We start from the raw sequence: 27,187 nt of genomic DNA on the forward strand, positions 1-27,187 counted from the left end.
TGAAATAAAATAAAGTCTATATGAAATGTAGTCAACATGTAGTTTAACATGTATCCCTGAAGTTATTGTTAGGGGTATAACTGAGGCGGTCCTTCATACTCATGTTTCTCCGTTCAATTAAAACACATCAACCAACGCCACTTTTAAACTGCGCGTAATTCTCAAATCTTCAGAATAAACAAATACACATATGGGTGAGTTTGAATTTGCCAATATCATAATTGCACATATGAATGCAGGGGCGCAGAGGGCACTGGGTCCCCCCCAGATTTATATTGACCCCATACTAATCTAGCATCTAGATTTCGTGTCCCCCCCAGATTAATATTGGTCCCCTCACTTCAGAATTTCCATCTGCGTCCATGTATAAATCAAGAAAGTGTAATACTAAAAAGTTTGCTCAGACGAAGCTTAGGTTTATGGGTCATATAGTTTGTGAATAGACTTCTAAATCAAATTTTATTCATCTCATCCATTTACAAGGCCATCCTCAAAAATCACAGGTGAATTAAGTGATACATGGATCCACTTAAATGAGAGAGAAATCAGATTCTAATGTATTTCAGCCATGCACAACGTCCTCCTATACAGTAAGTGGTGCTGCTGGTTCAGAAATTTCTTTCCGCCTGTAAGTTTTTTTTATTTCTTTTTATCTCCATTTTAGAGCACTGACGCATTAGGACATGACCGGGGCAGTGGTTGTCCAAAGCAGCAGAGCAGGCACCTCACCATGGCTCTCGTTTAATATCCATACCAGGCAGGTAACACAGACCACTGTTGTACCTCAGTTACGGCGCGGATAAACGGTCATATCTGGATTATTTATCAAAGATGGAAACGTGAATATTGCTAAAAAATATTTAAGGGAAGCGAAGTCGTACAAATTAACCATTCTAAAACAAATTCCTCTAAATTATTACATGATGGCGTTGACTACAAAGGTAGGCATTTCTTGTGTCGTGTCACTGTTTATTTATGGAAGGTCTTCCGCACCACACTAAACATACATAAGTTGTCTGTAAGCTTAATATACCCGCTGCCTGTCTTAACGACCTATGGGAACTCTGATTTAAGAGGCGTGATAATTAGATTTCAGCGGGACCGTGATCATTAAACTTCAGCTTCGCGTAATCATACTGAGATTAAGGTCTTTAGGGATAAATAGCTATGCACTACACGTAATGTCGTTCGATGGTTTTGAGCTATAGGTGATAGGCGGTATGAATAACATTTCTCCTACTCATATGCATATTTAAACGCGCTTCCGTGGCATATGCAGAAATGTATAAGAACAGAGAGGATTCCAAACCCGTGCCTCAAAACATCACTTTTTTAAAAACACAAGGTGCAATCACGTAGTCTCAGTGGTCCAGGCCTACATAACGAGGTGTACGGGCTGTTCATTTTAATCCCATAAGATAACATTATATGATAACTGTATGATGATTTCGATATAGAAGACACGTTTTCATAAATGTGTTTCTAGTATAATGTATTTACAAAACACCGTAAATATCAATATGTTGTTCATCTTGGTTTTATATTATATATATATATATATATATATACAATGTTGATCTTTGTTATAATAGTAAATGGGTAAAATATTTGTCTGAAACGTAAACAGCATTTTTTTTTTTGGATAGCATTTACATCGCATCCCGATAATTAACATAATATAAGAAGAATACCTTCTGACTTTATTCTCTAAACTCTACGCTAGACGTGGAAAATGAGTACATATATTAAATATGGAATAATGTAAGTAAAGTAAACAAATGTAGACCTGGAGGGTTATTACAAATGGAAAATAGGTCACTTAACAAAAATGATTTTCACCACTTCCAATAAAATGTGTTTATTTCAAGAAATACTCATAATTATTTAAAAAAAGGTATAGTAAGTGCATTTGATGTCTATGTTGTTTTCAACCAGAATGCATGTGTCGGTTATTAAATCAATCAATGCAGGTAGTACGTTTCTTCCCACAAGGCAATAATACAAGAACAATTTTTTTACAGTGTTTACAATGACTAAGAACAATTTCAATAATTAGCCGACTACTTTAATGTAATGTAATATAATATAATATAATTAGATTTTTGGATTCTGGTTTTGATTATATTTAGTCTGTTGAACTGTGATATGCAGACTAACGTTTTTACAGTTAGGCTACTGCAGTCTATGCAGTTCATGAAAGGGTGTTTAAATAAGGTATTTATTGAAGTGTCTTTTAATAAATTAAAGCATCCTGTAAGTTTAGTAGATACGTCTGTAAATACTCATGATCTTCATGCCCATGATCTTCGTCTTGCTCAGACCAACCTCTGACTCCAACAACCTAACAGAGTTGTATGGGTAGTCATGGAGAAGAACAATAGTGAGGTAACACCTGGAATCTTCACCACTACCACCACATCATCAGCACCCATCAGCTCTCCTGTCCCCAACATGTTTACCCGTACCCAGGCCAGCCCCACACCCATAAGCAGCCCCTCCTCAGACAGGCTGGCTGTTCAGGTAATTCAGAACTCTGCACTGAGAATGCGTGTAGAAACCAAAATATAGAGACCGAGTGAAATCCTTCCCATTTACTCTATGACAATAAGAAAATGATAGAAACAGGGGTACACACACTTTGTTTATGAGTGTGTGTGTGCGTGCGTGCGTGCGTGTGTGTCTTTATTGTACTAGGTGATCCAGCAGGCAATACCCAAGCCTGCAAGTGTGACCACTCAGTACCTTCAGCAGGTATATGCAGCACAGCAACACCATATTATGGTGCATACCACGGCTGTGCACAAGCACCCGCAACCAACTACCCTCACCACACACGGCCCTGCCTGTGTCCAGCAGGTGTGTGTGTATGTGTTGGAGAGAGCGTTAGCGACATGGAGAGAAACTGATCTCAGTTACACCATTTTCTAAGCCTTACTCAAGTTTCATATGTCTCTGTATTTGGTGTTTATGTGTGTTGCTTTCAGCAGGTTTCACAGTCTAATAGTAGACAGTCCAAATCACCAACAACAGCATGCAATGAGAATGCAGCACAGACATCAGTAAGTGATTTTAGACAATCAGTTGCTGGACACTCTTGATCTAACTCAAGTATAGCATTTAATCAGCTTCTGAATCTTGCCTCTGCTTACTTCACATCTCAGCCAATCAGTCAGTTCCAGGCCACCAACTCATCAGGCTCTGCAGGAGCAACATCCCAGCATGCCATGCTGCTGGGTAATAGCTCCCCCCCTGGGAGTCAGGCCCAGATGTACCTGCGCACTCAGATGGTGAGAAAGTCTCAGTGAAGCTCTGCTAAGCTCTGAGTTACAAGCTAAAATGTGTATGTCCCTATTAATCACACTGTTCCAAATTCAGCATTGAATCATGATCGGTTATATAAAAAACGATTAATTATAAAAACTGTTATGGCAGGAGGAGAGTTTGTGGCCTGTAAAGCTTGTTTTGCTAAATCTAAATCACTCTATCATCTCCTCTTCTCATTGTCTTCTGTCTATTAGCTGATTCTTGCACCTGCTGCTTCAGTAAGTGCTGAGCTCCCTGCTTTAACCTCCGTCTCGTCCCAGCCAGGCTCTTCACAGGTGAGAGCTCACCTTAGATTAGGCCCTGTGGAAAGGCATCTAGTCTTATCAATTAGACTCGCAGCAATGGCATATTCATTTTTAGCCTGTGAGCCTGTCCCAGTGCTTGTTGCTTGATGCATAACAAAAACAACCCATCATGTCCTGATTAAACTGGTGAATAAGAATTTCATTTTTCTCAGGTAATATTAGGTACGTGTTATAGACGCTAAGGACAGTGTCACTATTGTTAAACTTAAAATGTATTTTTCTATTTTTTAGCACAGTTTTACCAGTAACTTTATGTTGTTTTTCCTGGGCCCAAGCACATTAAACTATCTTCCAAGAGTAAAAAAAGACCTTTACTGGAGTATTGACATTACATCCTATGACCACCACCCACAACATACAGCAATCAGCCATAACATTAACCACCTTCCTAATATTATGTATGTTCCCTTGGTGCCACAACGAATGGACTCCACAATACTTTTTTTTTTTACCAGCACATCCCACAGATGCTTGATAGCTTTGAGATCTGGGGAATTTGGAGGGTTCGTCAACACCTCAAACACTTTGTCGTGTTCCTCCAACCATTCCGCAACAGTGTTGTAGTGTGCTAGGATGCATTAGTAAGTATGTACGTAAAATTTATTTGTATATTGCTTTTTGCAACCGTTGTCACAAAGTAGGTTTACATACAGTATGTCTGAGTCCAAATCCAAGCCCCCAGTGAGCAATCCAGAGGTCACAGTGGCAAGGAAAACTCCCTATAGCATGAGGAAGAAACCTTGAGAGGAACCTATCCTCTTCTGGTCAGCAACAGACAGCACAATAACAATTAAGCAGTAAATAGTGAAATAAGTAAACAACAAACAAAGCATGTACATTCTGGTTGTGGTTCGCAGGGTGTAGGTATGTCCAAAATCCTTCTGGCACACAAACATCTGACCAGGGCAGTGGAGGTGGGGTGAAGGAGGGGGTCACAGCAAGGGGGGACATGGGGGAGGTGTTGGGAGGCGCCATAGCAACTGAGACAGGTCGAGACTCAGTAAGAGCAGGACTTTAGGAGAAGGTCTACCTCAGCAGAGAGAAAAGATTATTAGGCATGACTAAATACAGAGAAATGTAATTAAATTATAGTGTGCAAGGATAGTGTGCAAGGGGCTCTGGCAGATGTTCTAGCTAACTACGTCAGTACAAATGGGTTTTCAGCCTAGCCTTAAATATTGAGACTGTGTGATTCTCAAATATTGACAGAGAGGTTATTACATAGCATGGGAGCTTTTCTAGGAAAAGGCTCTGCCCTCTACCTTGTTCAAAGAGGCCAATACCATTGCCAGTTGGTACGTGTCGAAATAACCACATGAATAATCCACATGAATCCAATGACCCAACAAAACAGTCCAGTACCGATGCTCCAATGACCATTGTAGACACTTTTGGTGGTGTACAGGGATTGGCACTCTCACCAGTCTGCAGCAGTGCAGCTCCGTACTAAGCAAGCTGTGATGCACTGTGTCTTCTGACACCATGGATTGGCCTTTATTTTCTACATATATCAGTGATCTGTGGCCACACTTAACCCTATTGCTGGTGCAACAGTCGTCTTTACGTTTGGTGGGAACTAAGAACTGCTTACTGGGAAATCCCCACAAGACCTGCTGTTTTAGAAATATTCTTCTGTCTTCTGTCATTTAGCCATCAAAATTTGTCACTCAGATCTTTACACTTGGCTGTTTCCTCTAAAAAGGACTGTTTACTTCTTAATATTCTCCATATACAGTATCTGCATACACTTTGATGGGTGTAATTATAATGAGATAATAAATGTTATTAATTTCTCCAGTCCATGGTTTTAATGTTGTGGCTGATCTGTGTATGTGTTCCACATCCCCATATTAGAAGATTCTAAAAACTAGTATGTATGAAGGATAACACACTTAGTAATCCTTTTACTAGATACACTTATAGCTGCTATACAATTTAAAGTCAATTGTATTTTGTAAACCACCAGTGATGGCAATGTGATGTAAGCTTACTGACTGTACTTGAGTTCTGTACCCATTTGTAATTTTTAAAAACTTTATTGGCCTCTTTATTGGTCTTCTGACACCATTCTGTCATCACCGGCTTTAATCTCTAACCTTTAACCTTTTCAGCAGTTTGTACTACAGAAGCTTTTTTGTGCACTTGGATCAGATGGGCGGGTTTTGACCAAAGGAAAATATTTATATTAACATGCATTTATATGCACTTAAAACACTATTTCTGCAAATACTTATGAATACAGCAATAAACCGGTGTATTGATTGATTATTTACTGATTGGTGATTTGTTTTAAATATAAACACAAAGTATTCCGGCATAATCTGCTCTAAATTCATGAAACATAGCACAAAAGAAAGCATGTTACTTTTACGTTTGTTATTAAGATTGTAGAAGCATGGTGCATCCAGGTGAGCATAATACAATAATCCCTCAGTGTCCGTGGTGGGAAACACTGATAGTTGTAACTTGTTTGATGGTGTAAGTGATCATATTACGCATGAGTAGTCAGTGATATCATTAGCTGGTGTAACTGAATCATTTATATTCTTCCAAGGTTTCAAGCTTGTCCATGCGCACAAATCTGCCCGGAACTCTTACTGCTGCTCCAAGTGTCCAGCTGAAAGTTACATCTCAGGGCCCATCACTCCCCAAAATGTCCCTATGTCCCCTGAGGTCAACACATCTATCCCAAGCCCTGGTGGAAACTTCTAGCAGTGAGTGTGTACGAAAACAAAATCTCTAACAGGATACACTAAGTGGATCTCATTAGAGATTTTGATTTCACATATATTTTAGATACAACCGAAATAACAAGAACATTCAGCTTTGTATTATGTAGCAAGTGGCTTGATCATCCGTATTGCATTAGAAACTATATTGGTGTGGAAATGAACTCCTGCGGACGTGTGTCGGTTCATAGCAGTGATGCCTGCTTCCCTGCAGCGTTCACGCCGATGCGGTCCCATGCTGTGGTGCGTCAACAGCTGCACTGCACTCCCAGCCCGGCAACACCACCACAGCTCATCCTGCAGAGCAGCACCGCCCACAGGCATGTGCAACCCATTGCCTTGCAGGTCACTCCACAGGACAAGGGGTCCCCTCCCCTCTCCTTGCTGACCCACAGCACACCTGCTCCTGCTGCTGTCCTATCGCAGCACTGTGATGTCCTCTCAGGCCCCACCTCCTCTGACCAACCAGCCAAACAAACCTCTGTACAGCAGCAAGCTGCGGCGATGTCCACTTCCGTACTTACGCCAGGCTGTCCTGCTCTGTTGGACACTCCACCGCTCCACCTTGGCCCAGCGGTAGAGCCTCCGCCCCAGCCTCCACCCCTTAGCTGCCCTCCCCCCCCCCACCACGGCCCTTCCCAGACTGGCTGTCCCCCCTGCCTCTCTGCAGAGACTCTCCCTGCGCTCTGTCCATGCTCTAGCTCTGCAGTCCGACCACATGCTGGTCTCAGACACTGAGCTTCCTGGAGCTGATGCTGCTGTCCAGCTGCCCTTCAAGAATCTTCCACCTCCTCAGACTGTGGCTGTGGACCTGAAGGTGCAACCACTAACGCGGATGGAAGATCCTTCAGTGAGTCAGCTTGTTTTGGGGGATACCTCATGTTTTAATGAGACAAACACCAAACCTACTAAGGTACTGGAGACCTTGCTGTACAATTTAGTGCAAAACCTCATTCACCATGAAAGATCCAGCCTTCTGGAAGGTTTGGTTAGTTGTATGATTAGGGCTGAACCTGAACTATGCAGGTAGGCAGACTCCTGCGTCTCCATGTCAGTTGGAATGGTTGATTAGAGGAGCTGGATATTATAAACAGTGATATTAAAACTGTTATAAATGGTTTGAAATATTGAACAGTTCTGTTTGTCAACAGTCAGAGGCAGCCCGTCTACTAAAGGTGGATCAGGAGCGAGAGAAGAGACGCGTGTCTCCCTCCAGAAGCAGGACCCCCACCCCTCCAACACTGGCCCATCCAGCTGAAGTTCAGAGTACCTGCAATGACAGCCTCACACATCCAAAAGACTGCACAGGTGCAAGGAGCTGCAACCTCCAGCCAGGCATTCTCTGCAAAGACATCAGAAATTCATACACAATCTTGCATTTTTAGCACAGAACCAATCCACCATCCACAACTGTTGCTTGCAGGCCCAGTGGAGCACTCCTGCTCGCAGTCCATCAGATCCATGATCCAGTCACCAGAGGAGTCTGCGCTCAACACCATCCCCCAACCCTTCCTCTGTGCTGCGGTAAGAAGCTCCAGCAAGCTCCCCCCAGCCAGCCTCCCAGCGAGCCCGGAGGGACAGCCCTCTCAGGCCATCGTTAGACCCCACATCCTCACACACCTCATTGAGGGATTCGTCATCAGAGAGGGGCTGGAACCGTTCCCGGTATGTCCACTAGATGGCATTACAGCCATTCAGAGTCACTTTGGCTATGATGTGCCATGGTGCTAAGTCCTGTTTGAGTTTTATTGTCATATGCCCAGCAAACACAATTTTTTTTTATTCTGCATTCCATATGTTCACACTATCCTCTGAGAAAGTGCTTCACACTTTTCACAAGTTTCAGGCACAGTATTAAGATCAATCCCCCCTTTACCCCTGCAGGGATATTACATGTCTAGATATAATCTGCTAGTGGTGTGCTTGTTCACAGGTTGGTCGCACCTCTCTGGAGAACCAACAGCAGCCTGAGCTGCCTCAGCCCAAAGACCTACCAGGAAGTGCAGCCCCAGCCTGTCACGACTTCCTCGTGGATGAAGAACACACAGAATCAGACATAGATAACACCAATGCTGAGGATGGTGAGATGCCCTCTATTTAGTGTCTACATTTATGTTTAGGCAAGTGAGTTACCAAGCTGCAGGGCTGACTGGATCAGGTCATCTGCATGGGGTTATGGCTAAATGTAGATGTACTGAGCTGGGTTTGGAGTTGGGATTTTGCACTGCTCAAGGGTACACTGCTCAACTGTAGAACACAAAGACTGGAGTTGTATAGCTGAAGACTGCAAGGTAGAAGTAATAATTGCTTTGGACACCAAACATACTGTATTTCATTGAGGTAAATGTGACAGACTGACAATTTTGATCTGCTCTACAGTTATAGTATATCACCAAAAATGTTTTATCAAATAATCACCATATGTCTCTGCAGTCACATAAAAGAAACAGTAGCACTGACGTCTTTGACCTAAACATACATTAAGTATATTGTCTGAAGGAGGAGAGTGTGTGTGAGGTGTTAGTATTAGTGGTGTTCTGCAAATGAATGTGTGCTCTGAGGGAGTGTTTTACAACTATACAACATCTGTTGTCACAAAACAGTTGTGTGTGTCTGCGTGTGCTTGTAGAGAGATTGACAGAGAGTTTCCCAGATGTGCTGAAATGTGAGTTGTGTGGGAAGAGGGCCTTAGCCCACACGTTCCTCCGCTCCAAACGCTTCTGCACCATGACCTGCGTCAGAAGGTACAGAGAACCACAGCTACCCGAGTCATAGTGGCGAAGAGCTGACTCAATTTGTAACTAACTCATCTTTGTAATACTTGAGAAATTTCCACTTTATTAACCTCATGCAAAGTTTTTAATTACAGATCTGTTATGGCCAATGAATCACTACTCTTCTCTATATTTCTGACTGTGCAGGTTCAATGTTAGCTGTGCAAAGCGCCTCAGCATACTGGGGGCTCAAAGAGCGAACCGCTGGCCTAACCGACCAATGGGCCGTCGAGGACGTCCACCCAGTCGTGTCAACCATAACTCACGAGATCACTTCCTCACGCAGGTCAGAGAGGGAGTGCTTTTACTGTTTTGTTTTTATTGAGTGAGCGGGATTTTGTATTGCTACGTTTATTAATTATGTGATCAGACTCTTGATAATGCTTCAGTGTGACTTTGCAGCTACATGGATCCTACAGACCAGACAATATGAAGCAACCAGCCAACTCTTTATCCCACGGTGGGGGGGGGGAGAGTGGAGAGGAAGACTCTCCAGGTCCCATGACGACAAGACTGCGTCTACAAGCAGACAAAGAGAGAAACCAACAACAAGGAAGACAGGACAGCTGTACCAGCAACACCTGCCTGTCAGACTCCTCCCCTGCACAGTGGAGTGTGGAACAGGTCTGCTCCTATATCAACTCTCTACCAGGTACCTCCACACTCCCCTAAGAGTATGCTCTAGGGCTAATTTAAAAATTACACACACAAAGTACTCATGCCATAATTTTGCCACTACATCATCATAATGAATTTAAAATGAGGCCATCAAGATGTGTAGACTACAGGGTTAAAATAGTATAGTAGGCTCAAAAGGAATTGGACAAACTAACAGTTATAAATATTAGAATTATTATATATATATTATATACAGTATATGCTAATCCTTTGCAGTCAATGACTGTTTGAAATCTGGAACCCACGGACATGTAGGTTCCTCCCTTGAAGTCAAAGTCAATCTTATTTGTGTAGCACTTCTTACAACATACACTATATTGCCAAAAGTATTAGCTCACCCATCCAAATGATTGGAATCTTAAAAAATTAAGCACCTCGGCATGCAGACGAGTTTTTTTTACAAACATTTGTGAAAGAACGGGTCGCTCTCAGGATCTCAGTGAATTCCAGCGTGGAAATGTGATAGGATGCCACCTGTGCAACAAATCCAGTCATGAAATTTCCTCGCTCAACTGTCAGCTGCATTATAAGAAAATGGAAGTGTTTGGGAACGACAGTAACTTGGCCACAAAGTGGTAGGCCACGTAAACTGACGGAGCGGGGTTAGTGGGTGCTGGAGCGTATAGTGCGAAGAGGTCACCAACTTTCTGCAGAGTCAGTCACTACAGACATCCAAACTTCATGTGGCCTTCAGATTAGCTCAAGAACAGTGCGCAGAGAGCTTCATAGAATGGGTTTCCATGGTTGAGCAGCTGCATCCAAGCCAAACGTCGCATGCAGTGGTGTAAAGCATGCCGCCGCTCGACTCTAGAGCAGTGGAGGCGCGTTCTCTGGAGTGACGAATTGCACTTCTCCATCTGGCAGTCTGCCAGAAGAGTCTGGGTTTGGCGGTTGCCAGGAGGATGGTACTTCCCTGACTGCATTGTGCCAAGTGTAATGTGTGATGGAGGGGGGACTGTGGAGATTATGGTGTGGGGTTGTTTTTCAGGAGCTGGGCATGGCCCTTTAGTTCCAGGGAAAGGAAGTCTGAATGCTTCAGCATACCAAGACATTTTGGACAATTCCATGCTCTGAACTTTGTGGGAACAGTTTGGAGCTGGCCCCTTCCTCTTCCAACATGACTGTGCACCAGTGCACAAAGCAAGGTCCATAAAGACATGGATGGAAGAGTCTAGTGTGGATGAACTAGACAGAGTCCTGACCTCAATCCGATAAAACACCTTTGGGATGAATTAGAGCCAAGACTGGGAGCCAGGCCTTCTCGTCCAACATCTGTATGTGACCTCACAAATGCACTACTGGAAGAATGGTCAAAAATCCCCATAAACACACTCATAAACCTTGTGGGAAGCCTTCCCAGAAGAATTTAAGCTGTTCTAGTTCGTAACTCTATGGATTAGGAATGGGATGTAACTTAAGCAATATATTTTGGCAATATAGTGTATGTTTTCACAAAGCAGCTTAAAAAATACATGGGTACAAATCCCTAATGAGCAAGCCAGGGATGACAGTGGCAAGGAACAATCCCCCAGGCAGGGATTAGGAAGAAATCTTGGGAGTTCCAAGACTCAAAAGGGAACCTATCTTCCACTGGGTGGCCCAGCTAGTAGCAGTCAATTTTTATAGTTCTATTTCTAGGCCAAGCCGTCCCTCCAATGTGCATGTTGGTCCTCTGGTAAGTGACATCATTGGTGCATATACTGATGACATCACAGCATTTACAAAAGTAAATGTCTCAGCTCAGCTAAATTATGTAAATGGAACGCAGCTTTAGTGACATTGCATTTGTGTGTGTCAAATGAAAGATCAGAATCTAAACGTTTTATGGTATATTTTGGTGTGACTGAAAAACCATCTTGGGTAAGAGGAATATTAGACCAATTGCTTCTTGCAGCTTTGGGTCCAAGATGTAACACCACAGTCTTATCGGAATTTAGAAGAAGAAAATTAGATGCCATTCAGTTTTTTATTTCCTGAATGCAGTTCTCAATTTTGGGAGTAGTATCGACATCATCTGGATTAGAAGATGTATACAACTGAATATCATCTCCACAGCAATGGTCTATGAATAATTGTGCCTAATGATAGCATGAGATTAATATGGGGCCCAATACAGATCCTTGTAGGACACCATATTTTACATTTGTGCATTCTGAACATTCATTATGTACAAGGACATATTAGCATCAATCCGTCAGGTAGGATTTGAACCAGGAGAGTGCTTGATCTCTTATGCCAATGTGTGTCTCCAGCCTATCCAGTAGAATTATGTGGTTGATGGTGTTGAAAGCACCACTAAAGTCCAATGAGTATAAGAAAGTACCAATAAACATTAGTGACCCAGTTCAGCTGGCAGTCATACATGGTCATGCCATAAAACTGCCTTCACCATGTTTGACAGATGAAATGCTGCGTGTCAAATCATTGAGCCATTCTTGTCTTTCTCTGCCCTCTCCTTCCCATCACTCCAGTACAAGTTAATCTTTCTTTCATCTGTCCAAACAATCTTGTTCCAGAACTGGGCTTGTTTTTTTTAGCAATGTTGAAACTGGGCCATTTGTTCTTATGTTTTACTGTTGGTTTGAAACTAGAGGTAAACCTGTAATTGATTGTTGCAACTGTTGATTGTAGATTTGAACAGTGACAGGCCTACCTCCTTCTTGACCTGGCTAAATGTTTAGAAGAGGTTTTTCTACACCAAGGAAAGAATTCTGCATGGTCTAACAGATGTTTTGATGTTGATTAGTTTGACATTGCATTACTTATTTGTTTAAATTTAACTTATTTGCTTTTCTTCAAATTGTTGATTTGGCTACTTCTTACTCTCATAGAGTTGTGTTGTTTTTGCAACAAACCGATGGCCTCCTTTGATTGTATGTTAAGACTGCAAACTGAGAGCTCCCATGATGATTTTCCAAATGCAAATTCAGCACGTGGAATCAACCCTAGAACTTTTTATTTCGTCGTCATAAATGATTGTTGGTCTATCTTCAGTCCAATAATTTTTGAGCCTGTGAAAATGTAAAAATTTCAAATCCATTCTGTGTACAGAGTCAACATTCCATCACCATCAAAATTGTTGCGCACGTGTGTGTGTATAAACAAAAATACAAGATTTGTTTGGCACTCCTGCAGGATGCCAGGACATCGTGACGGAGTTCCGATCTCAGGAGATTGACGGCCAAGCTTTGTTGCTACTGACGGAAGAACACCTCATGAGTGTCATGAACATCAAACTGGGGCCAGCGCTGAAGATCTGTGCTCATATCAATTCCCTCAAAGAGCCGTAAGCCCCTGATCTTCCCAGTGAACTTCCCTGAAAAAGTCAGCAAGGCTTTCTGAGGTCTGAACCATGGTCTCTTCCAATCTTGTTTGATAGAAAAAGCATAATGGAACACGGATTAGGGATTAGTGTCATCTTAAACCCATAAATGTCTAGTCCAATTGGGCAGGGTGTCAAGAGTCTAGTGTTCTAGTGTCACACACATCCAGTTAGTCTATAGGAAGGTTTGGGACCTTTGTGAACAATATCCATGCAAACGCAGCACATTACCACTTGGTTTTTGACCAGATTTATGTAAAAGTGATGTAAATATTGACATCATGCAAATGTACAAACTGGCAAATTCAATCACCAGTAACGATGGGGCACTTCTGGGGTACGAAGGAATGTGTAAGCACTTTTCTGTCCAAACACTTGCTTGTGAGCTGCAAGGTAGGTAACAAAATGTTTGTACAAAACTTACAGATGTTTTTAATTGTTTGCACATTGTTAGGTCTACTGTAAATTGAAAAATAAAGATTTATTGTTATATAATGTTTAAGCTGATGATTCAATATGAAATGGATATACTGCATTTTCCTTTTCTAACATGTATTTTTCAGGCACTGGCATGAACTTGAATTTGGTTGATTGTAAAAATATGACACTATGTAACATTTCCCTCCATCTAGCTTGATTATGTAACCAAAAACCAGACGAGACAAACAGAAGTCACTATATTGTAAATTTTGAAAAAAACAAGAATTTTGATTTTAAATTGTGATACTGAAATCATGAATAACATGAACAGAAACCTTGACATTCTGTTTTGTTGATCCATGTTCATTTTAGTTTCTGCATACAGCCATGAGACTTATGTCTTAAAACCATGTGGTAGAAAAGACCAAGTTGATCTGATCATCAGTGCTGTAGAAGACTCTTCTGAAGAGAGAGCTATGAAAAGACTCGCCTTCACATAAAGGGAAGGCAGTCACAAGCAGTCAATAAAACAACTACAGGTTACAGTTTTATTAAAAATAGTTTTTTTCACATTTATGACAAAGAATTATGTTACCCAGCTGATCTACTAAGTACAAATTTAGAAAGGAAGAAAAACATGGAGAAATTGTGGCAGTGTTTTCATGTCGACGGTCCTGCAGCTTTCAGCTTCATCTGCTGTTCAATCATCATGTCAAATTCTTGCCGTTCTCTAGAGGGAGAAAAACAGGTTTACAAATTAAGGACAAAAATTTGATAAAATACAGGGCTAAAGTAGAGCGGCCTTCAAAATACAAGTAGAGCGGCCTTCAAAAGTGCACATCAAGCCCCACCCACCTGTTGCTGTGGCACGGTCCTCGACGGTACTTAGCCTCGGCCTGTTCGAGGGAGAGGTGATCCACACCAGCAATGGCATAGATAAGAGCCTAGTATATTTAGAGGAAACAAAGTACAGAGTGAAAATGTACACAACACACTAGGCCCTCTAGTGAAGAGTAAATAGAAGAACAAAAGTTATTTGCTGCTCAGCTGCTGTTTGCTGCTATACAATTTGTGTACCTGACAAGGTGTGTACCCAGGTTTCTAGGCTTATCTTGGCATGCTCAGCAGATATTACTGCTCATCACTTGAAGCTCAACCCTAGCAAAACTAAGCTTCTGTACATTCCAGGAACCCCAGACCCACACAACGACCTCACAGTTTCCTTTGAGAACACCTTGTTAACACCATCAGAAACTGCACAAAGCCTTGCAAAACACTAGGTAATGACATTGAATCATGTAGTTTAGTAGTAGTCTGACTCAATGGTATCTTGAATTCTGGCCTATCCGTACTATTACCTAGGATGAATTCTGTGATCAGAAGCAAAGCACTTTGTAAGTCGCTCAGGATAAGACCGTCTGCTAAATGCCATAAATGTAAATGTAAGTTGTATGACCATCCACCCAGTCTGGCTTGGGCAATGATTCACCTCCGGCAGGAGAACATCCAGGGCGAAGCTGATGTGGTCTGTGGTCTCCAGTTCAGGGCTAGTTTTACACAGCTCCTCCAGGTAGCAATAGACCTTATCTTGCTGCACATCATCCTCCAGGTAGACGTCTACCACAGGCCGGCTGGAGCTACACAGAGCCTGGCGCCACTTGGATGGCTCCTGTCCACTGATCACTGCCTGCAGAGGTCGTTCATTTATTAATTTATTTAGACAGGATTTTTTCCCCCAATAAAGTAATTGGCTCAAAAACAGACCATAAAACATAATACATATTGACCATAAAACAATAATACATATTGACCAACCCCTTCAAATTCAGTGACTTTCTAAATTGAATGACTGAAAAATGTCTCCTCCATGAACACAGACCTGCACAGCTCAAGTACATTTCTGGACTCTGGTGATTTTAAGCTGTTACATCAGTGTACCCAAAGATCCAGTTACGTCTGAATAGAGCATGTACTGTCTGATCCGTCATTGCTACTTATGTTAAGAAAATGATTGCTATATAGATTTTAATTTCATTTGTCATACCAGTAAACGATTCTCCACTCCGCGCTTCTTCACAATGAAGTCCACCAACCTCTCGTTGGCACGGTTTCGGGCCGCCAGGGTACGGTCCGGCAGCACTTTCTTCAAGTGGAGCTCTTCCTGCTTGCTTTGGCTTTTATCTTCCTTATCTTCCCCTGCACAAGTGTCCAGGCCCTTGCTCTGCTCATTTAGCAATTCCTGGCTAGGGAATGTCAACTCAGATGATGACACCTTACGATATTTATTCCTCACCGGGCAACCTGCCAACAGCCAAACAGCAGTCAATGGCGGTCATGTGTCACCGGTCTGGGTCACCTGTTCTTCAAAAGTATGTGCATTTGACAGTTTGCGTATTACTTATGTACCAACTTTGTGTAGCTGCTGTGTCTTACATTGGATACAAATGGAGAACTTACTGATATCATCATCAAAGTATTCGATGAAGGAGCCAACAAAAGAACCACATCCTGCAAACGGAAACAGAAAATTCATTCAAATTTCCCAGCAACCAGTGCACGAGTAGGTCTGACAGGCCATTTATAATTCTAATAGACAGACTGGAAGGGGAATACCGATGCGAATCCTGTAATCTGATATGAGGTCCAGACACCAGGTAATGATATCGCCATACTTCTCTTTGGCCAAGTCCTATCAGATATCCAAAATATATTCATATGTACACATATGAATACTGAGATCCATCAGCAAACAGCAAACCAAATTCATCCCAAACCAGCCTTACCACAAAGTGCTCCGAATCCTCACAGTCAAATGGCTTCAGGGTTCTCAAGGACACAGAAAACCTTGAGTATAGAAAAGAGGTTTAATTTGATAAATTGGTCAAGACAAAAACTAAAAACACTAGCAGCCCCACTGAGAGGCCGTCTGGCCCGCTTTATTCACACTGAACTACTGAAACATTTTCAGAAATGAAGTTCTATTTTTCCAGATCCTGAAATACAAAATTCTAAAACTCACTCATTTTTATCCAAAAGCATTTCTGTCTAGCAAATGCAAATTATTGAAAAATTATTTGCTCATAATGAAACGTTGCCTTCTAACTTCAGTACATTGTAAAAAACCACTTTGAAATATCACTGAAGACATTATGCCAATTTTTTCAAAAATCCCTTAAATTATTTGTTGGTAAATTAATTTACCAAAGATGCTCACCATTTTATGTACAGATAAGATACAAGTAAAAACAAAAACATCTTAGTAAGGCATTGGATCACTAATGGCCAAAAGAGTAGTTTCTCCATAAATTTTTTTTAACTGTCTGAACTGTCTTTTAATGGTGGAGGCTGAAAATCTGCCACAGAATATGAGATTTACATCATCAAATGATTCAATGAACCTTGATGCCCTCTGGATCGGGGCTTTCCAGTCAGGATAGAAATTAGTCATCAGTCAGAATAACTGTATTATTTATTTCCCTATAAAGACAATAGTGAAATAAGATGATAAAAATAAAGACAAATAAAATAAGACAATAGCCACTTGATATATACATGAAATACATATATATACATATATACACACATATATACACACATGCACACAAACATACATATACGCATATGCATACGTCCGCATATATACTAGCAGAAGGCCTGTTTAAAGAGAAAGATTTTTAACTCTTTTTTAAAGGAATCAACAGAACTGATTACACTTTAAGCCTGTCAGTTATTAAAGTGTGATATCTGTGTGATGTCTGTTTCACCGTAAAGGCAGGAGTTCTGTTCTGAATTGCAATGCATTCATCATGACAACATAAGGTTAATCGTGCTTGGTAATAAAAAATGTGCTCATGGTCATCACACAGATATTACATCTGCATGACAGAAGTGAGGAAAAAAGAGAAAAGCTGCAGTGTCTCACCCTTTTTTAACTGTCCTCTTATCAAACAGAAGCCCATCGATAAACACGATGCTGGCTTTTTTGTTCTTGTGGTTCACACTTTTAACCTGTGGAAGAAAAAGACAAACACCATTTTCAAAATAAAGATTTTGCATACATGCCACCAGCCACGCACATGATGGATGGATGACTAACTATGATAAACTCTATATTCCTAGAACATAACTTGTGTGAGAAGTTTACCATGGCTGGCCAGAATGGGTACTTCCTCAGCTTACACCACACCAACAGTCCCTCTCTAATTAATGAAGGCTCTAGAACAAAACCAAGGCAGAACAAGTAATGACAAGAATGTACATCCACTTATGTTCACCTATACATCTCAAGATGACTCACTCTGACTGATCTGCTGTAAGAAACTAGGCAGCTCCTCATCTTCCTCTTCCTCTTCATCCTCCTGCAGTGAAAGGGAAAGGTCAAGCGGATAAGGCTCCTCCTCCTGCACAGACAACTTGATGGACAGGTCGGAAGGCAGTGGCTGCTCTGCAAAGTCAGAACACAGTAAGACCAAGTCACTGCAGAAACCATTATTACAACACATCAAGCATTTTGCCAAGTCCAGGATATGAAACAAGTCGCGAACGGAGTGAATCTCCCAGTCTCTGAGTACCTGGCTCATGGGAGGCAAAGTCTTGGAGCTCAAAACGTGGCCGGACATGGCGATGCGGCTGGCTGGGTGAGTTCTGGAGGAGCTCTGCACTGGTCTTCTTCCTGACCCGTTTACTATACACTGCAGTGCACAAGTCCTGCTGCTCCTCCTTCTTCCTCTTCTGCTGAGCTACAGACGTTCGTGGCCCTCGAGGCTTCTGATGTCCGCCTCTCTTTGGTGTTAAAACACCCGACAGGCTTGACTAATGAGAACATATACCAGTAACGTGTTAAAGCAGAGACAAACACTGTCATTAATACTCCACCACTAATACCCATAACAGTAAGTGGCCTAACACTGGTCCTGGTCTCAAACTACTTTAATGTCACTTTTGAACTTACAGACCAGAATATTTTTTATCAACAATTGCCTTGTAAATTTAGACAATGGACAAAAGATTTCAGTTGTATCATACCTTTACGGGACACATATTCAGCTCACTCTGATTGTAGTTTATCACATGTCCACCCTCTGTAATCACAGGTATAGTTGGGGGAAGAGGAGTACTTGTCAGTGGGGTTGAAATGAAGCACTGCTTGGCTCGACGTCGGCTGCGTTTCGGCGTGCATGGGTCCAGTGCAGAGTTACTTGGGGACACAGATGCCGCTTCCAGCTTGGGGCTGGTACTTAGTGTAGAACTTGTGTGAATGGGACTGCTAGTTTTCACCAGGGCTTGAGCATCCACAGCACTTGATCTGTGTGCACATGAACGTTTTAGTTTGGCTTTTTTGGGGGCTGTTTCCTTGATCTCTGCAGAGTCATCACAGTCCACAGCTCTGGCACTATCCAACCGCTCAGATGATCTTTCATTACACACATCAGATCTGGTGCTTAAGCTGACTCTCTTCTTTGAAGGCACATTTCTTTTTCTCCATCTTCCCTTCTGTTGTATTTTGGGCTTCATAAGACAGGTGGCAGTCTGCCGAGGCACCAACAGCTCATTGTCCTTCACACTTGAAGACAAATTTCCATGTGTAGGTCCAGTTTGAGTTCTGAGCTCTAAGCAAGCAGATAAGGCTGAAATTTCTGTTTGGTCAGCCTGGGTTTGCTGTTTTTCTGGAAGAGGTTTGACTGGAGTGGCACCAGGGGAATAGTGAGGTTCAGAAGTTGCTTTGGGGTTGCCTTTAGTGGAACCCCTCTCTTGTGGAGTAGGCCTGTTTAATTCTGCGAGCACTTCAGCAATGGTACGACAAGTTCTTTCAGGATTTTTCCGAGGTTGTAAAATGCGTCGGTATTCCGATGAACTCATTATTGTACTCAAATATACAGGGAATTTGGTAGGTACATTATTTCGTTCAAAATGCTGGATACTTAGCATAAAATACACCCATTAACTGTAATGCTTCCATACTGCCTACATGTCTTACAAGCAGAAAAAGATCTGCCTTTTTATATACTTAGTGACATGTGTAAATTGTAGCTACTTGGCTAGCTAGCTAAAATGGACGGCTATGTAGCAAATATATCTGGATCCTATTTTAGCTGGTGACGTTTTAAACTTACCACGATACATTACATTAAAACCGTGATATGTACATATACAACCCACATTGGTAACCAGTTATCTAGCTAGAAAGATACTCCATTAGCCAAGTTGTCAACCTGAAACATTACAGATAACCCAGGCAGTTACCTTCTGTTGCACGACTAAACTAATGAAAATGTAATCATAACTATCGCCAGTACTTTCAACAACACATCACTTTCCCACCATGTTCCACAATTGACAGCTACACGATTCCTCTCTCGCTCGTCTGTGAAACGAACTAACGCAAGCTCTGTTTACATGGACCTCTCCCACCGCAATTCACCTCGCTAGCTGTGCAGCTACCTAGCTAAGGACCTGGCTAACTCTGCTCAAAGATATGCGCTCTGTACTGTCTCGTCCCACAACGAGCGCTATTAACGTGTCTTAATTAATAACTACATAATGATGCACACAATGCGGGATTCATTGCTGTGACAAAAATAATTTTACACCATAGAAACATGACGTTGCTCTTTAAATCTGGAACATTCCCAGTAGACGAACACCCAGCAGCTAGGCCTCAAATCCCAGACTTCCGGTTTCATGCGTTCCGCTCTGTAAAATAAAAGTCCGTAGATATTTCAGATGCAACGGTACCAGTATAACGTCCATGTTTTATTGAACTTAAAATCGTGGAACTCTGAAAATCTCATCAATATAGCGCAAAACCATTCAACTAGCAAATTCTACACAAACATGAGATTTATTATGCAAAGTTTTAAATATCATCAGATTATAATAATCAACTAGTAATTTAGGTAGCATGAATAAATGCAAATAACACGTTTTGAGACTGTTACTGTTGTGTGCGTGGAAATACGAGGAGTGATTTAAAAGGCAACCTGTACAATTCTACAATATATATGCATGTACGTTTGATTTCCAGTTAAAAAATGAAAAAGCAAAATGGTAATATTGTAATATAATATGGCACACAATATTTTAATGGTTTTCCCCATTATGCACATTATCACAGCAACATCACAACACTTTACAAATTCACTGTGTATAAAAAAGTCAGAGTGAATACATCATGAAGTGTCATTGAATTATGTCCAAGGGTGGGAACAACCCAAAAGAACGCACTGTTGTCAAGAGAAATCCCTCTACAGTCAGTCATCAAGCTCGCATTCGTCAATGATTAAATGCGTAGACATTTTGGTCACTTTAATTAAATTGCTTATGCAGGTATTTAGTCCTTGATTCACAGGCTTTCGTTTGACTTTTTGCTGCCATCTGCTGGCTTCTTGTAGCATCATTTAGAGCTAAACACGAATTTAACTGACGCTGTTCACTGGTCAAGTTCGCCTGTAATGCTTGAATTAGAGCTAACAAAAGCATAACATAAAAACAAACATTAAAAAGCTAAAGCTACATAACAATAAGTGTTAATTGTACGTGTTAGAATCATTTGATCATATTTATAGCTATAGTAGAAACCAAATAACCAGTAAGTCCAGCTGGCTGACTTCGCTCGGGTCATTACTAATTGAGGAGGAACTGAGAAATGTGCATTGTTTTGGTCTGCCTCCCTCAAAACACCTGGGTTGCTTTCCTTGTCTGTGGGAGTGGAAGACGGGCATGATGATGTCCTTGAGAATAATATGCGTGGACACACACTGGAGAAGCTAGTTGAGATTTAGAGTCAACACTAGCCCCTAGAGTGGCACTACTGAACAGATGTTTATTTCAGGATGGTGCCAATTCACAGACTTGTTTATTCTCTGGCCATTTATGGAGTGGATGTGCATGATGGAAAAGTGCATCATCACTGTTTTAAAGAAACCGTGTCATGTTGTTGACGCCATAGTGACACCAAAGGATTTCATGTGTGCGGAAGCAGGAAACACAAACTCTCAAAATGTCTGTCAGTTTACTTTAATGAACATTTGATCTAGCATACATAAATAACAGAAATGGACATAAATATCAAAACAAAAAAATATTTAGATGACAAGATTACTTTGAAAGTAGCCAAGAAAATCTTGTAAGACTTGCATATCAGTACAGGTATACCATGCACATAGATTTGGCACTATTCTTTGCATAAAAAGTCATGAGAAAATGGAATGGTTTGAAGTGCGTGATATGAACAAAACTGATATATGCTATATAACAGTAGCTAAATTAATTATTGCGTATTAACACAATATGTATGTGTTCTATACACTGTTAGTGTTTTACACAATTACTATTACAAGGTTCTTAGTAAGTATATAGGTAGATATCAGTTTAAAGCATTAAATGAATAAATGAAAACCTATATTACACAATAGAAGCAGCAATCACGCACCCTTTGGAGCCAGAGATTCCCACTCCTACATCACTGAGTTTACAAAAAAAAAAAAAAAAAAAAAAAAAAAAAAAAACAAAAAACAAAAACCAAAGCACATTGGTGGTAATGAATCTATATACATATATGTGTATACTTGATATATGTGCATATATATGCATATTTTAGGATCTAATTATCTTTCCCAAAGTGCTGTCAGATGGCCTTGCTTACATGCACCTCCAGCTCCTGCTCCTACAGTATGATGGTTGAGCACAGCTGCTGCTGCATTTCTCCAGCTCAGGCGAGGCCCGTGCTCCAGCCCTCGTGGTCGGCGGCCACAGACCGGACCAACTCCTCCACCCAGTGCACCTCAGCAGACACCTGCTCTGCCAGAGCCTCGTAGCGGTTCTCCAGACGGCCCAGCTTACGCTTCAGCGCGTTGGCAGCCAGCGTGGCAGACCGGGCCTCCTCCTGGTTGTGGCGGCGTTGGGCCTGTGCGCGCTGCAGCTCAGCCCGCATGCGGCCCAGCTCCGTGGCCACGCTCTTGTTCTCCTCCTGATACCAGCTCTCTTTCTCCTCGTAGATGGACAGCAGAGCGGCGACGTCGTCGTGACACGCTCGCTGGTTCTGCTCCAGGTGCCGGAGAGCTTCTTCCGCTGCCGCTATCTCCTCCAGCACATGGGAGAAGCGCTCAAAGTTAACGTAGGTGTTGTTGGGGGGCATGCTGGAGTGAGACTTGATGGTGTACTCCTTCAAACGTGTGGTCTTCAGCCGCCGGCGCTCAGGCCGTCGTCCGCTCTCTTCCTGACGCACGTTACGCCGCTTTATCACCTGGACCAGAGAGAGAGAGAGAGAGAGAGATACATGAGCAAAGTGACAAGCCATTATTGAGAGGAGCGAGAGATGAGAGTGGGACTCCTACCTTGATCCATGGATGCTCTAGGCTGTCTTCAATAGTCATTCTCTTCCTAGAGGGGATAAAAATGAGGCAAGAAAAATACATCAATGAAGAAAGATAAACACTCAATATGAAATCAAACATGTTCATTGGCATGCACTTGGGGACAGAGCATTTACCATGCAAACATAATTCATAGTGAAAGGCAAAGTGCTCACTTGGGATCCTTGACCAAGAGCCTGCGGATAAAATCCTTGGCCAGCTCACTCGTGTTGCTGAAGTACTCCTCATCAAAGTCATAGTTGACAGCTGAGATGTTGGTCAGTGTTTCTTGTTTAGTTTCTCCAAGAAATGGAGATGCTCCGCTTAACCTGCAGAACATAATTACTGATGACAGTTTGCAATGATGACCCCACAGAGGAGGACCGGTCAGAGCTGTGTGGAAGTACACAAGAACAGTTTGGTGATACTTACAGTATGTATGTGATAACGCCAATGCTCCTAAAGAACACAAAATGTTTAAACAGTTAAATCTCAGGTTACTGAATTGCCTCCACCCAAAATCCTGGACAATAAGTAAATCATTATTTCAAAACATGATAATGACTTTACTGACCACATGTCAGCTTCCAGGCCAAGAGGTTCATAATTCACTATCTCTGGGGCTGTTAAAAAGGGAACAAAAATACATCAAGATAACTTCTAAAAAAGAAAATATAATTATACAGCAATGTTTCTTATTAATTTAACAATCCCTACCAACAAACTCTGGAGTTCCAAAAATATTTTTGAACTCGTTTCCTTCCTTTATTTGATGTGCAATGCCGAAGTCGATCAGCTTGATTCTGGGATTAGGAACATTCTTATCCAACAACATGATGTTCTCGGGCTGCAACACAAAACCACACAGATGTTTCACACTATATAAGACTATATCCACCATATAAGACTCAAGTAGCCAAGACTTTAGAAGGATTCATAACGTGTTAAAAGTGAGTTAACAACTTCAGAGAACAGAACCTGTTACAGTGATCCTATGCAAGAGGTCTCAGATATCACAGACTGTTGTATAATGAAAACATCTTTACATGCAGGGAGACGTGATGTACTCAATTACAAGACTGAGAGAGCCTCACCTTCAGGTCAAAGTGTGCTATGTGTTTGGAGTGCAAATAGTGAACCCCATCCAAGATCTGCTTGAGGAACTGTGTGGCCTCTTCCTCAGTCAGCGACTCCTTTTCAGCCAGGAAGTCAAAGAGCTCTCCTCCAGACACGAGCTCCAGGATGAGGATGACGTCGGTTTTGTTTTCGAATATGTCGTGCAGCGTGATTATGTTGCTATGCTGGATTTCTCGCAGGATGTTCACCTCGCGCTCGATCTCCTCGCGGCTCACGCCGCGCCGGCTCGACGACAGTCGCCGTTTTTTGATGAACTTGGCGGCGTACTCCACCCTCGTGCTCTTCTCCCTGCACTTACGCACGATGGCAAACTGACCACTGCATGCATGCACACGCACACACAGAACAGGGGAGGGGGTTATTAAATACAGCACATACACAAAGAGGTGTATTTAAAGACAACTAACAGAGGCTACAAGAGCAGAGTGTGTGACTGAGCTAGGAAGGCTACATAATAAAAGACGTGGAGTGCAAATAGTAAAATATTGTTGCTCAGCGACTGAGCAACCTGTAATCTCATCTGCCCCACAGCTGTTCTCTGACACAACGTGGAGAGAGTAGACATTGTGAAGCAGTGAGGTCATGCACAAACGTCCACTTCCATATACAGACAGGCAGACAGGCCCAGAGTGCATGGATGACTCATTCTTCACGTTGGGGCAATTTACATTCCAAACGCATGGGAAATGGCCTTATTCACGGTAACATAAGCAATGTGTTTTTATCAGGCCCCCATCAGCATCAGTACATTTGCGTGTTAGTACAGCACTCGTGAAAGGAGTGGTTTGAAAACCACTGCAGGTTTTGGTATACTATGATGTATTTAGGCAGCAATAAACCAAGCAAAGGAAGAGTAAATTTTCTGACTTATTCTTTTATATACGAGAGCTTCCCGTGAGCCCCTTACCTGCCCAGTTCCTCGCCCATCTCATAGTACTTTTCCACATCCTCTTGTCTGAAGCCAGCCATGATTCGCTGACTTCAAGGTCAATCCACACTAGTGTCCTGAAGCACTAAAATATAGAACGAACATCTCTGAATCTGTGTCTCACCACTCTCACCTTGAGAGATAAATTGTGTCATTTTGTAATCCCCTGCAAACTAAATGATCATACATATACTCTTCTCTGTGGGTGTGAGCAAGTCTAAAAAGATCATTATTTCCCAGGATCATGGCATTATTTGACCACCACACAAGCTAAGAGAGATAACATTAAGATTGGCATGTTTTAATAGCATAATACGCACTTATTAACATCAAACCCATACATGGCCGTATGCAGCTACTGTCATCGACTCGAAGCCTGAAACAGCTGCTTTGCTTACTCATGATCAGTAATGTCCTGTTCTTATTCTCCCAGCCTTCAAGATTATAGCCTTCAAGAATGAGAACATTATAAACATGCTAGAAGAGGAATGCAGCACAATGTTTTGTTGTAGTGGATTACTCCAGCCAAAGTGTTTTCCAATGCAGTGTGTTACCCTGCATGGAAAATGCTCTAGTAAGATTTAAAGAAATGCAGAGAGAGGGGGTAATAATTGCCGACCTACATTTTTTAAAAGTTGCTGGACACAAAAGGGATGAGAACCACTGGTGCCAGAAGCACGCACGCACAAACAAGAATGAGTAGGCTAGATGATAATTAGACACATTTATTTTAACCGGTATTTTGAAAATCTGACAACGATGTCCAATCATTCGCCATATATTTTGCATAGGATGCACCATTAACCAGCACTTGCAACCTTAAAAGGCTGAATAACTAGCAGTGCAATAGCAAAACTCACATGCATCTTTAATACCACAGATAATGCTGCATAACTTAACACAGCATGGCACTTTTAAATGTTAAGGCCGTTTAGTAAAAAATGACAACACACTGGTGAAATCTTAAAGACTGTCCCAGAAGGTTTTGTAAGATGTGAATGCTGCGATTCATACACAGAGCACTCATACCAGATATTTGCAATTGTTATAATGCTTACAAGATGGCTAATTTGCAGAAAAATCAGTACTGCAAAAATCAGTTATTTAATGAATTAATATTGACATATTATGTAGACCTAACTGTCTAGATGTACTGAACTGAATCACTGCTAGTACAAAGCCATCAGTAGTACCCACAACTATGTGCTTTGGCTTGGGATTTTAACCTCTTGGTTACCTACATACTCTGCTTACAGCTAAGGTCTCTGCTGCTACCAGTCACATAAGAAATATACTGAAGCACCAATCTCATAAAATCCAAAGGGGTTCTACATTTGTCCATTACTAAAGCAGTACTTACTTCATCACCTACCATCAAACAAATGCGTTTCTACACCACAGACAATCAATTGAGTTATTCATATCCGACATTTAATCCTTATAGTACAGTACAGTATAGTATAGTACCACAGATAACGACGGATCTCACAATCTACGTTCAGAGCCAAATGTTCAACCCCATAAGAGGTTCAAACTTCACCTGAAATAAGAATGTACAAATGCTAATTGAGACTGAACAAGAAATTAGCTAAAAGTTCATCTCTAGAAATATTCATTTGCCCGTCTATGTAGTTAATATAGTTTACACGAAACATTACACAGATTAGTTGCGATACAGTGAACTAACCTAGACCACTTCACCAGACTATAACCAACAGCACAGTTGCCTCCACACGCTTCTAACGCTTGACGCTAGCTAACCTGATTAGCTGGGTAAGTTCCAAGAACAAACCGCAAGTCATTTGCTAGCTATTTTCTTCCGCACAATATCAAGTCAAGAGACATTTATTCAAGGCACAAACATTGACATTCTTATTACGTTTTTCAACTTAAGTTTTCAGGAGTCAAAAGGGCTTAAAAGTGACTTACGTGTTCTATGTCCCCCTCATTCCTCAGTCGACGCCGTTTTCCGGCTGCAGGGGGCGGGGCTCCCGGATGACGTCACCGACCCCTCCGCGGCGCGATCACGGAGCCGGTGACGCGCCCAGGAAACCAGATGTTCAAAACCGCTGATTTAGTTGTAAAGACGTTGTTTAAACTTGTTTGCCGAGCATGTATAATATGGCATTATTTAACCCAGTGCTTCTTAAATTTTAGTAGGTTCTGTAAAGTGCAAAAAGAGAATGTTAAAAAGAAGACCGGTTAGAAAGGTCTGAG

At 41.8% G+C, this 27,187-nt stretch overlaps 4 protein-coding genes across 5 annotated transcripts; 2 read left to right on the forward strand and 2 right to left on the reverse strand.

Moving 5' to 3' along the window:
* Positions 1–670: 670 nt before the first annotated feature.
* On the forward strand, positions 671–6,715 carry LOC143475724 (polyhomeotic-like protein 3). 2 transcript variants are annotated; one of them, XM_076973645.1, is made up of 7 exons: positions 671–941; positions 2,320–2,520; positions 2,695–2,856; positions 2,985–3,059; positions 3,162–3,287; positions 3,519–3,599; positions 6,184–6,715. In XM_076973645.1, the coding sequence occupies exons 2-7, from the start codon at positions 2,365–2,367 to the stop codon at positions 6,370–6,372; spliced, it is 789 nt and encodes a 262-aa protein (XP_076829760.1). In that variant the 5' UTR covers positions 671–941; positions 2,320–2,364; the 3' UTR covers positions 6,373–6,715. The 2 variants fall into 2 exon arrangements, with proteins under 2 accessions (XP_076829760.1, XP_076829761.1); XM_076973646.1 differs by lacking the exon at positions 6,184–6,715 and adding an exon at positions 4,085–4,561.
* phc3 (polyhomeotic homolog 3 (Drosophila)) lies at positions 6,518–13,803 on the forward strand. Its single transcript, XM_076972079.1, has 9 exons — positions 6,518–6,841; positions 6,939–7,208; positions 7,510–7,666; positions 7,782–8,023; positions 8,292–8,439; positions 8,988–9,102; positions 9,280–9,418; positions 9,535–9,784; positions 12,946–13,803. The coding sequence occupies exons 1-9, from the start codon at positions 6,518–6,520 to the stop codon at positions 13,098–13,100; spliced, it is 1,800 nt and encodes a 599-aa protein (XP_076828194.1). The 3' UTR covers positions 13,101–13,803.
* A 283-nt stretch (positions 13,804–14,086) lies between these two features.
* On the reverse strand, positions 14,087–20,237 carry LOC143475723 (uncharacterized). The gene is made up of 12 exons (XM_076973644.1): positions 18,578–20,237; positions 18,124–18,364; positions 17,850–17,996; positions 17,697–17,767; positions 17,475–17,560; positions 16,336–16,396; positions 16,166–16,241; positions 16,010–16,060; positions 15,597–15,853; positions 15,042–15,239; positions 14,408–14,496; positions 14,087–14,282 (listed from the first exon to the last, which is right to left on the reverse strand). Exons 1-12 carry the CDS (start codon positions 19,478–19,480, stop codon positions 14,213–14,215), a joined length of 2,250 nt encoding a protein of 749 aa, XP_076829759.1. The 5' UTR covers positions 19,481–20,237; the 3' UTR covers positions 14,087–14,212.
* Positions 20,238–21,552: 1,315 nt separating this feature from the next.
* dapk3 (death-associated protein kinase 3) lies at positions 21,553–27,059 on the reverse strand. Its single transcript, XM_076972934.1, has 9 exons — positions 26,900–27,059; positions 24,950–25,055; positions 24,000–24,360; positions 23,623–23,752; positions 23,480–23,528; positions 23,338–23,364; positions 23,082–23,234; positions 22,888–22,933; positions 21,553–22,796 (listed from the first exon to the last, which is right to left on the reverse strand). The coding sequence occupies exons 2-9, from the start codon at positions 25,009–25,011 to the stop codon at positions 22,263–22,265; spliced, it is 1,362 nt and encodes a 453-aa protein (XP_076829049.1). The 5' UTR covers positions 25,012–25,055; positions 26,900–27,059; the 3' UTR covers positions 21,553–22,262.
* Between the last annotated feature and the right edge of the window lie 128 nt (positions 27,060–27,187).

Source organism: Brachyhypopomus gauderio, chromosome 14, assembly GCF_052324685.1.
Source record: "Brachyhypopomus gauderio isolate BG-103 chromosome 14, BGAUD_0.2, whole genome shotgun sequence".
Taxonomy (NCBI): domain Eukaryota; kingdom Metazoa; phylum Chordata; class Actinopteri; order Gymnotiformes; family Hypopomidae; genus Brachyhypopomus; species Brachyhypopomus gauderio.

What these genes read in the sequence shown, in the direction of transcription:
- LOC143475724 (XM_076973645.1), top strand. Translation starts at nt 2,365, where the DNA reads ATGGAGAAGAACAATAGTGAGGTAACACCTGGAATCTTCACCACTACC. An exon ending in CAGACAGGCTGGCTGTTCAG is followed by an intron (nt 2,521 to 2,694) that starts GTAATTCAGAAC and finishes TTATTGTACTAG; the next exon opens with GTGATCCAGCAGGCAATACC. An exon ending in GCCCTGCCTGTGTCCAGCAG is followed by an intron (nt 2,857 to 2,984) that starts GTGTGTGTGTAT and finishes TGTTGCTTTCAG; the next exon opens with CAGGTTTCACAGTCTAATAG.
- phc3 (XM_076972079.1), top strand. Translation starts at nt 6,518, where the DNA reads ATGAACTCCTGCGGACGTGTGTCGGTTCATAGCAGTGATGCCTGCTTC. An exon ending in AACCAGCCAAACAAACCTCT is followed by an intron (nt 6,842 to 6,938) that starts GTACAGCAGCAA and finishes GCCCAGCGGTAG; the next exon opens with AGCCTCCGCCCCAGCCTCCA. An exon ending in CTATATCAACTCTCTACCAG is followed by an intron (nt 9,785 to 12,945) that starts GTACCTCCACAC and finishes GCACTCCTGCAG; the next exon opens with GATGCCAGGACATCGTGACG.
- LOC143475723 (XM_076973644.1), bottom strand. Translation starts at nt 19,480, where the DNA reads ATGCTAAGTATCCAGCATTTTGAACGAAATAATGTACCTACCAAATTC. An exon ending in CTTTGCCTCCCATGAGCCAG is followed by an intron (nt 17,997 to 18,123) that starts GTACTCAGAGAC and finishes CTGACTTTGCAG; the next exon opens with AGCAGCCACTGCCTTCCGAC. An exon ending in AAGAGGACAGTTAAAAAAGG is followed by an intron (nt 16,397 to 17,474) that starts GTGAGACACTGC and finishes TCTATACTCAAG; the next exon opens with GTTTTCTGTGTCCTTGAGAA.
- dapk3 (XM_076972934.1), bottom strand. Translation starts at nt 25,011, where the DNA reads ATGGCTGGCTTCAGACAAGAGGATGTGGAAAAGTACTATGAGATGGGC. An exon ending in TAGCACACTTTGACCTGAAG is followed by an intron (nt 23,753 to 23,999) that starts GTGAGGCTCTCT and finishes TTTGTGTTGCAG; the next exon opens with CCCGAGAACATCATGTTGTT. An exon ending in GGCGTTATCACATACATACT is followed by an intron (nt 23,235 to 23,337) that starts GTAAGTATCACC and finishes TATGTTCTGCAG; the next exon opens with GTTAAGCGGAGCATCTCCAT.